The sequence below is a fragment of the Gorilla gorilla genome, chromosome 2 (assembly GCF_029281585.2).
Source record: "Gorilla gorilla gorilla isolate KB3781 chromosome 2, NHGRI_mGorGor1-v2.1_pri, whole genome shotgun sequence".
Classification (NCBI taxonomy): Eukaryota; Metazoa; Chordata; class Mammalia; order Primates; family Hominidae; genus Gorilla; species Gorilla gorilla.
In genome coordinates, this window is record NC_086017.1 from 124,657,861 (window position 1) to 124,669,966 (window position 12,106).

Below are 12,106 nucleotides of genomic sequence, written 5' to 3' on the forward strand. Positions count from 1 at the left end.
GAGTAGCTGGGACCACAGGCATGCACCACCACACCTGGCTAATTTTTTGTATTTTTGGTAGAGACCAGGTTTGACTATGTTGCCTAGGCTGATCTCAAACTTCTGAGCTCAAGTGATCCACCTGCCTTGGCCTCCCAAAGTACTAGGATTACAGGCGTGAGCCACTGCACCCAGCCACCATGTTTCTTAAGTTATTCTAGACTGGGAACCAAGACAGAAGCCCCACCCAAATAACTGGGATAACATTTGGAAGAGGGAAAGAAAATAGTACAGAATGGGCTTCTAAGTGCTGTAGTGTGCTCATAGCTCTGCAGAAACAAGGCTTTAATCTGATTTTTGGTGAAGGAAATCTCTGTAGTCATCACGGGATCCAGGGGATCAATTTAGTCCCAAACTCCATGCCTGGGAAAAATCAAACTGAGAAGCAAGCAACATGAATACCTAACTTTAAGTTTGATGCTGGATCTACTTCTAGATTTAAAATTATTAAATAATTCAGATGACAGAGCAGGGGGAAAATGCCCTGTTTCATGGCAAAAAAGTAAATACTCCAATATCTGTAGCTTTCAACTGATGTCTATTTTTGGCTTAAGCCTCTCTGTAACCAATTATATAATTTTATGGTAAACTGATTTTGTGATGTACAAAGTTCAAATGATTCAAGTATAAATTATTACCAAGCAATTTATTATGTCACTCAATAAACCAAAAGCATGCACAGGAATAGATCTCCCAGCATAAAGGATGTATTTAATTTATTTGCATGTGGAACTTTTTAGAAATAAAGAATTTTGGTATAATTTTTAAAAAATAGTAGATTTATGTCACCATAAATTGATGATTTCTATTAAAAGTAATGGCAAAAAGCGTCGTCATTTTTGCACCGACCTAAATAAAATCAACTGGGCTTTCTCTGCTGCCCAACAATCTTTCTTAATTTGTTGTCTGCTCTTTCCATTTTCTACGACTGCTTAAAAAGCATAAACCGTCTCCTATCTCTCTCTCTTTCTCTCTCTGTCTCTCGCTTTTTAAGAGATAGGTTATCATTCTGTGACCCAGGCTGGAATGCAATGGCTAGATCATAGTTCACTGTAACCTCAAACTCCAGGCCTCCAGTTATCCTCCTGCCCCAGCCTTCTGAATAGCTAGGCCATGGGCATGCACCACCATGCCCTTCTGATTTCTAAATATTTTTATAGAGACAGGGTCTCGCTCTTTTGCCCAGGCTGGTCTTGGGCTCAGGCAGTCCTCCCACCTCAGTCTCCCAAAGCATTGGGATTACAGGCATAAGCCTCTGTGCCTAGCCTTATTTTATCTTATTCTTTTCACATATCCCTCTTCTCCAGTTTATGGAATATATTTCATAGTGCTTTTTCTTTCTTTAACTTGTGTTTTTGTGTTCCTTACCTACTTTATTTTTATTTATTTTTATTTTTTTTGAGATGGAGTTTTTTGCTCGTCACCCAGGCTGTAGTGCAAAGGCGTGATCTCGGCTCACTGCAACCTCCACCTCTCAGGTTCAAGCAATTCTCCTGTCCCAGCCTCCAGAGTAGCTGGGATTACAGGCACCCACCACATGCCCAGCTAATTTTTCTTTTTTTTTTTTGTAATTTTAGTAGAGATGGGGTTTCACCATGTTGGCCAGTCTGGTCTCGAACTCCTGACTTCAGATGATCCACCCGCTTCGGCCCCCACAAGTGCTGCTGGGATTACAGGCGTGAGCCACCGCGCCCGGCCCCTACTTTATTTATTAATATCTATTAGCAAGTCAAGTAATCCATACTTTGTTTTCTTTGTTTAGGTGTGTCCAGGGAGGAACTACTGCTATCCCTGGAGCCTTTGGCTGTGGAAAGACAGTGATATCACAGTCTCTATCCAAGTATTCTAACAGTGATGTAATCATCTATGTAGGATGTGGTGAAAGAGGAAATGAGATGTCTGAAGTCCTCCGGGACTTCCCAGAGGTCTGTATAAAGCTTCAAATAATATCCTAGAGAAAATACCACTCATCAGTGTTCATTGACAATTAATAAAGCTTTGTGTTGGGTCTGGAGCAATGCTGTCATTCGTCAAGGATCTTTAAGGAATTTTAAAATTATATTTGTAATTAATCTGTATATTCAAGAAAAGGAATTTTAATTTTTTGTGTGTGTGTGATGGAGTTTCACTCTTTTTGCCCAGGCTGGAGTGCAGTGGCACCATCTCAGCTCACTGCAACCTCCACCTCCCAGGTTCAATCGATTCTCCTTCCTCAGCCTCCTGAGTAGCTGGGATTACAGGTGCATGCCACCACGCCCAGCTAATTTTGTATTTTTAGTAGAGACGGGGTTTCCACCATGTTGGCCAGGCTGGTTTTGAACTCCTGACCTCCAATAATCGACCCACTTCAGCCTCCCAAATTGCTGGGATTATAGGCATGAGCCACCGTGCCTGGCCAGGAATTTTAATTCTTAAGCCAAACACTTGAAAGTTTCTTTTTATGGTCTGTTGGTTTTTACTTATTGAGAAATGAAATAAAGAAATAAAACATTTATAGATGTGAACTTTACGTGTGATTTATGATCTAGATTATTATAGTAATATTTCTTTTTTCATAAAATATTTATTTTATTTATGAAATTGAAATAATGTCTATCTTCTTCATAGCACCGTGGAGCAGAGAAGAGAGGTTGGAGTGGTGGGGAATATTACTTTAGGAACACTGATTGTAAGAGGCATTAAATATGGGCAAAAGTTTAAAAAAAAAAAAGAAAAATAGGGAGGGCTAAAATGTTACCTTAGAAATTGGAGATTCACTAATATATATTTTACCTCTAGCTCACAATGGAGGTTGATGGTAAGGTAGAGTCAATTATGAAGAGGACAGCTTTGGTAGCCAATACCTCCAATATGCCTGTTGCTGCTAGAGAAGCCTCTATTTATACTGGTGAGTATATAATTGGAATAAAAGCAGTTAACATCTGTTCTTAAGTGTAAAGCTAGCACCACACTTTTCTAAAGAGCTTTTTGCTTTCATTCTAAAATATCTCTGTACATATAAGCACATTCCTAGCTTTTAAAAAATATTTTACTTGGCCGGGCATGGTGACTCACGCCTGTGGTCCCAGTACTTTGGGAGGCCCAGGCGGGCAGATCACTTGAGGTCAGGAGTTCGAGACCAGACTGGCCAACATGGTGAAACCCTGTCTCTACTAAAAATACAAAAAATTGGCCGGGCGTGGTGGCAGGCACCTTTAATCCCAGCTACTCGGGAGGCTGAGACAGGAGAATTGCTTGAATCCGGGAGGCAGAGGTTGCAGTGAGCCGAGATCACGCCAGTGCACTCCAGCCTGAGCGACAGAGCAAGACTCTGTCTCAAAAAAAAAAAAAAAAAAAAAAATTTACTTACTATATCTTCAGAATAAGTGAATGTAAGACATTTATAGAGCTGTCTCAATCTTTTTAATGACTGTAAAATGATCTTATACTACCTTTATTCACTACATGTTTTATCATTGATGTAGTTTTAAATATACTTGTACCTTTGTAACTTGAATTATCAGCTTTGAATTAATATATTTTGTCTGGGGATATAAAAGATAAGACAATTCATGTGTTAATGACCTTTCATCTTTGGCTCCGTTTCCATCCCAGCTTTTATTTCTACATTTTCAGGATTTATAAAACTTACATTCTATTCTGTAGCCATAAAGCCAATATTTGAATTAGCTGTAGACCTACATTAAAATGGAGTTAATGCTCACCAACAGTCCCTTGGCTATAATTTCTCCATTTCTTGATTGGCTAAGATTTGACTTTTGGAAGTTTCCTCAAGAAGACTTATGGCAACTATGTTCTCTGAATTCTTGTTTCTTCATAAATTTATTTTTTTTCTACTGCCTTTAAACTTCAATAGTAATTTGGCTGAGTATAAAATTCTTGATCAATATTTCTTTCTGTGAGAACTAGTATTAAATGCTGGGGACATTAAAAGCTGAGGCTGGCCTCTTTTTTTCCTTTTGTAGGTGATTTTTCTCTTTTCCCAAAGGACTTTCTCTTTAAATTTGAAGTCTCTTAACTTTATTAAGATATATTCCAATATTGATAGTTTCATTAAATTTTTCTGGAGACATAATGTGCCCTTTTCATCTATGAAATATGTCTTTTATTTTGGAAAAATTTAGAAAATTGCATCTGAAACTTTTTCATTATGGCTGTCTTCTTCAAATATACCAACTAGACATGTTAGATTTTTGTTATCTATTTTCCATGTGCATCATTTCCTCTCTAATCCTTTTTATTTAGCCTTGTGTCTGTTCACAGGATAAATGGTATTTATTCTGTGTTGCTTCTAATGAAACCTTCACTTCTATTTCTTTTTGTTCTTTCAGCTCATCAAGTATCTCTTCTTATCTTACTCCATATGCCTTGAGATTTTATTTTGTAGTAGGCTGCATTATTAGGGTTTTTTTTTTTTTTATTGATCATTCTTGGGTGTTTCTCGCAGAGAGGGATTTGGCAGGATCATAGGACAATAGTGGAGGGAAGGTCAGCAGATAAACAAGTGAACAAAGGTCTCTGGTTTTCCTAGGCAGAGGACCCTGCGGCCTTCCGCAGTGTTTGTGTCCCTGGGTACTTGAGATTAGGGAGTGGTGATGACTCTTAACGAGCATGCTGCCTTCAAGCATCTGTTTAACAAAGCACATCTTGCACCGCCCTTAATCCGTTTAACTCTGAGTGGACACAGCACATGTTTCAGAGAGCACAGGGTTGGGGGTACGGTCATAGATCAACAGGATCCCAAGGCAGAAGAATTTTTCTTAGTACAGAACAAAATGAAAAGTCTCCCATGTCTACTTCTTTCTACACAGACACAGCAACCATCCGATTTCTCAATCTTTTTCCCACCTTTCCCCCTTTTCTATTCCACAAAACCGCCATTGTCATCATGGCCCGTTCTCAATGAGCTGTTGGGTACACCTCCCAGACGGGGTGGTGGCTGGGCAGAGGGGCTCCTCACTTCCCAGTAGGGGCGGCCGGGCAGAGGCGCCCCTCACCTGCCGGACGGGGTGGCTGGCCGGGCGGGGGGCTGACCCCCCACCTCCCTCCCGGACGGGGCGGCTGGCCGGGCGGGGGGCTGACCCCCCACCTCCCTCCCGGACGGGGCGGCTGGCCGACCCCCCACCTCCCTCCCGGACGGGGTGGCTGCCGGGTGGAGGGGCTCCTCACTTCTCAGACGGGGCGGCTGCCGGGCAGAGGGTCTCCTCACTTCTCCGACGGGGCGGCCGGGCAGAGACACTCCTCTCCTCCCAGACGGGGTCGCGGCTGGGCAGAGGTGCTCCTCACATCCCAGACGGGGCGGCGGGGCAGAGGCGCTCCTCACTTCCTAGATGGGATGGCGGCTGGGAAGAGGCGCTCCTCACTTCCTAGATGGGATGGCGGCCGGGCAGAGAGGCTCCTCACTTTCCAGACTGGGCAGCCAAGCAGAGGGGCTCCTCACATCCCAGACGATGGGCGGCCAGGCAGAGAAGCTCCTCATTTCCCAGATGGGGTGGCGGCCGGGGAGAGGCTGCAATCTCGGCACTTTGGGAGGCCAAGGCAGGCGGCTGGGAGGTGGAGGTTGAGGTTGTAGCGAGCCGAGATCACGCCACTGCACTCCAGCCTGGGCACCATTGAGCACTGAGTGAACGAGACTCCGTCTGCAATCCCGGCACCTTGGGAGGCCGAGGCTGGCGGATCACTCGCAGTTAGGAGCTGGAGACCAGCCTGGCCAACACAGCGAGACCCCGTCTCCACCAAAAAAATACGAAAACCAGTCAGGCGTGGCGGCGCGCGCCTGCAATGCGCCTGCAATCGCAGGCACTCGGCAGGCTGAGGCAGGAGAATCAGGCAGGGAGGTTGCAGTGAGCCGAGATGGCAGCAGTACAGTCCAGTTTCGGCTTGGCATCAGAGGGAGACCGTGGAAAGAGAGGGAGAGGGAGACCGTGGGGAGAGGCAGAGGCAGAGGGAGAGGGAGAGGGGTTTTTTTTTTTAACTGTGGTCACAGTTTTCATTTATTCTTTGACAAGTTATTTGACCATCATGGTATTCTTCTCTTCTGTCTTTTTCCTTATTTTATTTTTGTTTAGATATCCTGTACTGATATTTATTATTACTATTACTCATCTTTGTAGGAGATGAGAGGGCTGGCTGTGACTGTGTTCCAGGGTAGCAGGAATTCTTCATGGTAACTTGTGAAGTTTATTATGGCATGCAGCTGTGTAAAAAAGCTATTTTACTCTTCTTGCCTGATACCAGAAATCAGCAGCTGTAAGACCATTCACAGTGAATTCTCCTCTGTCTCACCCACTTTTCATTTAGTGAAAATAGGGAGTACCTACTTGTGTTTTATTCATCCCCATCTTCCTGCTTCTCTTTGATGCCAAACTGAGTGCAAGGAACTCCTTCCTGCGACTGGCCATGTAGCTTTTTGCAGTGTTCCAAACAAAGCACTCTTGCTTTGTTTGGAAACAAACAAGGCACTTGAAGATGTGCCTTCAAGTTTGCAGAAGCTTTATCTGAGATGCATGGCCTCAGATGAATTCTTGGCATTTTTCCATACCCTTATTTGGTTTTAACCTTATTTAGGTGACTTTTTAAATTATATTGTTATGGGACTATGTCTCCTAGTTTTTAATGACTAAATTTGTATTTCTGTATTTCTTGTTCTCCTTGTTTGGAGGTAAGTTTTATGAGGAAGAGACAGTGACATATTCATCTACCGTTTTAAGAAAGCTACCTTATTCTTTTAAATGGCTGCACAGTATCCCCTTGTATGGATATATCATAATCAATTTAACTGGCATCTTTTTGGTGGACTATTGGATTCTTTATCGTCATTTACAATAGGCAGCACTAAAACATCCTTATACATATATTTTTACACTATTCTTTGTATGTTTTGCATGCATGTTTCTTTGCATGTTTTTTTTTTCCTTAGAGACAGGGTCTTGCTCTATCACCCAGGCTGAAGTGCAGTGGCATGTTCATGGCTCACTGTAGCTTTGACCTCCTGGTCTCAAGGGATCCTCTCATCTCAGCCTCCCAAGTAGCTGAGGCTACAGACATGAGCCACCATGCCTGGCTAATTTTTTTATTTTCTGTAGAGATGGGGGTCTCACTATGTTGCCCAGGATGGGCAACTTCTAGCCTCAAGAGATCCTCCTGCCTTGGCCTCCCAAAGTCTTGGGATTATAGGCATGAACCACCATGCTTGGCCTCTTTGTACATTTCTTAGGGTAATTTCTTAGAAGCAAAATTCCTGCCAATACAGCTGCTAATTATTATTTTACATTCTGATAGCCCTTCAAAAGGGCTAACTGTGGACAAGAGTTTCTGCTTCTCAACATCTTCACCAATGCTAGTTTTTTCAACACGTTCTTATGATAATTATCAAACATACGGAAAAGTTGAAAGAATGTTACAGTGAATACCATGTACCCAGCACTTAGATTTGACAATTGAAATTTTAACTATTCTTGCTTTATTAGATACCTGTTCAATCTGTATTTAACAATGAACTAGCATCTTTCTTGTGTGTATGAACCATTTAAAAACTGCCTTGTGTTCATTTTCCTTTTGGATGATACTTGTTTTTCATACTGATTTCTAGAAACTCTTTTTGGTTTTTTGTGTTTTTTTTTTGTTTGTTGGTTGGTTTTGAGACAAAGTCTCACTCAGTCACCCAGGCTGGAATGCAGTGGTGCGATCTTGGCTCACTGCAGCCTCTGCCTCCTGGATTCAAGCAGTTCTACAACCTCAGCCTCCCGAGTAGCTGGGATTACAGGCATGCACCACCACCACACCTGGCTAATTTTTGTATTTTTAGTAGAGATGGGGTTTCACCATGTTGGCCAGGCTGGTCTTGAACTCCTGACCTCGGGGGATCTGCCCACCTTGGCCTCCCAAAGTGCTGGGATTACAGGCTTGAGCTACCGTGCCTGGCCAGAAACTCTTTGATTAATGAATAAATTCGTCCTTTATCTGTCATGAGTTGCAAATATGTCCCAGCTTGTTTATCTCTTGATTTTGTCTGAGGCGTATTTTTCTTGTACGCACTGATACCTGTAGGTCTGTCAGAGAATTCTCACTTACTCATATGTATCTGTCTTTTCTGCCATTTCTTTCTAATATCACAAGTATCTGTGACATTTCATCACAGATGTAAAACACAGCATGCTTGTATAAGAAAGGATCTGTTCTTATTAGATAGGAATATGTGGTAATTATTGTGTTGTTGAAGCCTTAATATTGATAAGTAAGGTTTCCTAAAGACTTTCTTCATGAGACCATTTTATGGATGCCTCAACAGTCAGTATTTTTTATTCTGAAAGATGCAATATGATAAATAGGAAAGTACTGAATTTTCCACTAATTATGTTAATTTTACTTATATAAACCTCTGTTTCTTTACCAGTAAAATAAATAAACCAAGGCATTATAAAAGTTCCAAAATCTTTTGGAACTTTAATAGTATAACTATACATTTTTCCTAATAGCTTAGCGTTTCATAGCGCTTTGTACTTTTTAGATGACATTTATTTAATTCACTTCATCTGCTATGTAGAAGTATATAGGGCAGGCATTATTCCATTTTTAATAGGTTAGGAAGCCACACTGGGAAATCAAGTTATTTTGCTAAGGTTAGTGACAGAATAGGAACTAGAACCCAACACTCGTTTCTGTATATTAGCTGCTTATAAGTGGTTTACTGTCTAAATTTACAGGATAGGACCTGATCTGCATAGCAGAATAATCTGGACAATTAAGATATTACTCATTTTAATAACATTTGCTACTTTTGAAAAGTAACCACCCAAGCTGATTGGTTAAGGGTTACTTTTGCATGCATACATGTTTGTGTGTGTGTATGTGATATATAGAGAGAAGCTACATTTGAAAATTAATTTCAGACTTAATTATTTCAACAAAGAATAGAGAAAGTCATTTCCTGCTTTCTAAAATGTGCTTTATATTAGGGCAGGCTAGGCTATGGCATCAAATAATTCCAAATATATATTTGCTCAATATAATAGATGTTTATTTCAAGTGTTCAGGGCACTCTTTACTCTGTCATTCTGAGCCACGATCCAGCCTGAAATGAGCTCTACCATTTTCAACACATGGCTTCCAAGACTACTGGGAGTTCTTTCCATTTCAGTAGGCCAGAAGGAAGAAAGAGTATGGAAGAGCGTGTGACTTGCCTGACCACAGAACACATTATTTTGACTTGAGTTTTGTTAGCCAGAGATCAGTTACGTGGCCATATCTAAGTGCACAGGATGCTAGGAAACAATTCAGTGTGTGCCCAGAAAAAGAGGAAGAGCAGCTTTGAGGGAGCCGCTAGCAGTCTACGTTGTGTACTTATTGCTTTAAAGTTTTCTTAAGGGTGGAAAAAAACAGGATTTTTATATGCTAGCATTGTAACTTATAATAATATTCTTCCCAATTTAGGAATCACACTGTCAGAGTACTTCCGTGACATGGGCTATCATGTCAGTATGATGGCTGACTCTACCTCTAGATGGGCTGAGGCCCTTAGAGAAATCTCTGGTCGTTTAGCTGAAATGCCTGCAGGTAAGTCTGTGTATTGCTTATCATGTAAACAAGACTGATGGGATTTTCGGGGCTGGCTTAGAAACTCTGTTTTAAAATTTCTTTTCATTTTTCAGATAGTGGATATCCAGCCTATCTTGGTGCCCGTCTGGCCTCTTTTTATGAACGAGCAGGCAGGGTGAAATGTCTTGGAAATCCTGAAAGAGAAGGGAGTGTCAGCATTGTAGGAGCGTAAGCACCCACACTATTTACTTTGCAAAAGGAAAAAAGTCACAGATGTATTAAAGAGAGAAAAAAAGTCACTTATTTTAAAGAGAGAATATTTAGCTCCCGCTGGGAGCAGCGGTTCTTAAGGAGGGTTGCACTCCAGAGTCACCTAAGGAGCTCTTTGAAGATGCACATGTTTAGGCAATTTCTACATGTCCTGGTTCCATAGGTTTGACTTTAATTTATATATTTATATGTTTAATTTAGATATTTATTTAATTTTTGTAATTTAGAAAATTATAGACATAATAAGGTGAGATTGCATCACGGTAAAAAGAAAAGATTCGTGATCACTACATAAAGCCATACTTTTTTCTTAGAGCGTTTCCTTCTTGCTTCATCTATTTGATTAGAATAATAAAATTGATTATAATAAAATATCTATCTCATGTCTCATAATAGAAGGTGTTCTGTAGTTTCTATTGTTGTTTACAACTTAAATACTGGCTTTTGTTTAAGATTTTTAGGTAAGATTTTCTTTCCAAAGGTCATTTCTAAAGTTATTTACATTAAAAAGTTATTTACATTAAAATCGACTTTAAAAAAAAGTTAACATTTATATATATGTTATTTTTCATAAGCATTTCTAATGACCATTTTTTTTGTAATGACCATATTTGTTTTTAATTTAGAGTTTCTCCACCTGGTGGTGATTTTTCTGATCCAGTTACATCTGCCACTCTTGGTATAGTTCAGGTATGTCTTTCCCTAGTATAGTCAACTTCTGAGCCTTTCCTCCTCTCTGCAGCCCCTGCTGTTCTAATGCGATCTAATGTAATCATTGTGAAGTATTTAATTTAGTCTCTAAAGGATAGGCAATGGTAAAGTCTGGTTTAGAAACACTCTTAACACAGAGCCTTTAATACTGTCTGTTTTTTTCTTAGCTGTTTACATAGGATTTATAATAAACTTAATAATATATAAGTGGAAAATATAGGTAGCAAAAATTTTATTAGTATTAGAGTAGTATTATCCTTTAAGTCATAGTAACCCTAGTTATAAAAACAAAGAGGCCCAAAAATGTGTAATACCCAGAAGTTATTTCTCTTCACAGTATGATCCAAGGCTCTCTTCTGTTTAGTGATAATTCTGAGTCCAGGATTCCTTCCATCTTGTGACTCCACTGTCACCTAGCCTGGTGATCATCTGCATCTAGCTGACACAAGGGAGCTGGGCCTTGTGGAGAAGGCATACCCACCTTTTTTGAACCTTGGATTCAAAAGTGACACAGTCACTCCACTCATTCTATTAGCCACATCCAGGTGAAAGCAAGGCTGGAAAATGCAGTTTCTGCCTAAGCATTTGCTTTCCAGTGACAAGACATGAATTTTAGTGGATAGGTAGCCAGCTTGGCTATTAAAAGAAGCCCAAATAAAAGATGTGTACAAATCAGAGCTATAGTTAAAAAAAAAAAAGTGATATGTGTATATTATTCATGTGGGAAAAACAGAATATTTACTTGTGTTTCTGACAGTATCAGAGAAAAGGAAATGTCAGATGCTAAATGTACAACTCTCAAGCTTTTTAACATTTGCTAAAATTTTGAGTTTTAAATTATGGGGAAAGAGGGAACAGAGTTAGAAATGCATGGAATATCTGTGAATGTTTGCCCTTACAAAAATCACTGTCAGTTGTTATTGGATTGGCCCTGTGAATGATAGGGAACTAAATTTAATCAAAACACTTAGATGTTTTTGTTTTGTTTTGTTTTGATACGGAGTTTCACTCTTGTTGCCCAGGCTGGAGTGCAATGGCACGAACTTAGCTCACTGCAACCTCCACCTCCCGGGTTCAAGTGATTCTCCTGCCTCAGCCTCCCAAGTAGGTGGGATTATAGGCACCCGCCACCACACCTGGCTAATTTTTTGTGTTTTTAATAGAGACAATATTTCACTATGTTGGCCAGGCAGGTCTTGAACTCCTGACCTCAGGTGATCCACCCGCCTCAGCCTCCCAAAGTGCTGGGATTACAGGCATGAGCCACTGTGCCTGGCCCAGAACAGTTAAAAAAAAATTTTTTTTTTTTTTTGAGATGGAATCTCTCCCCCATCATGCAGGCTGGAGTGCAGTGGCGTGATCTCAGCTCACTGCAACCTTCACCTCCCGGGTTCAAGCAATTCTTCTTCCTCAGCCTCCCAAGTAGCTGGCATTACAGGCATGCGCCACCACCACGCCCGGATAATTTTTGTATTTTAGTACAGACAGGGTTTTGCCATGTTGGCCAGGCTGGTCTCGAACTCCTGACCTCAGGTGATCCACCTGCCTC

The 12,106-nt window shown here is 40.8% G+C and overlaps 1 protein-coding gene across 2 annotated transcripts in view; it reads left to right on the top strand.

Annotated features, from left to right (window-relative positions):
* ATP6V1A (ATPase H+ transporting V1 subunit A) overlaps window positions 1-12,106 on the top strand; it is a 66,906-nt gene that overhangs the window by 40,159 nt on the left and 14,641 nt on the right. For both annotated transcript variants that reach the window (XM_019023949.4, XM_055381651.2), the window contains exons 7-11: window positions 1,802-1,964; window positions 2,818-2,926; window positions 9,472-9,594; window positions 9,690-9,804; window positions 10,473-10,536. In XM_019023949.4, the coding sequence (XP_018879494.1) occupies window positions 1,802-1,964; window positions 2,818-2,926; window positions 9,472-9,594; window positions 9,690-9,804; window positions 10,473-10,536 (574 nt within the window). The remainder of the gene's footprint in view (window positions 1-1,801; window positions 1,965-2,817; window positions 2,927-9,471; window positions 9,595-9,689; window positions 9,805-10,472; window positions 10,537-12,106) is intronic.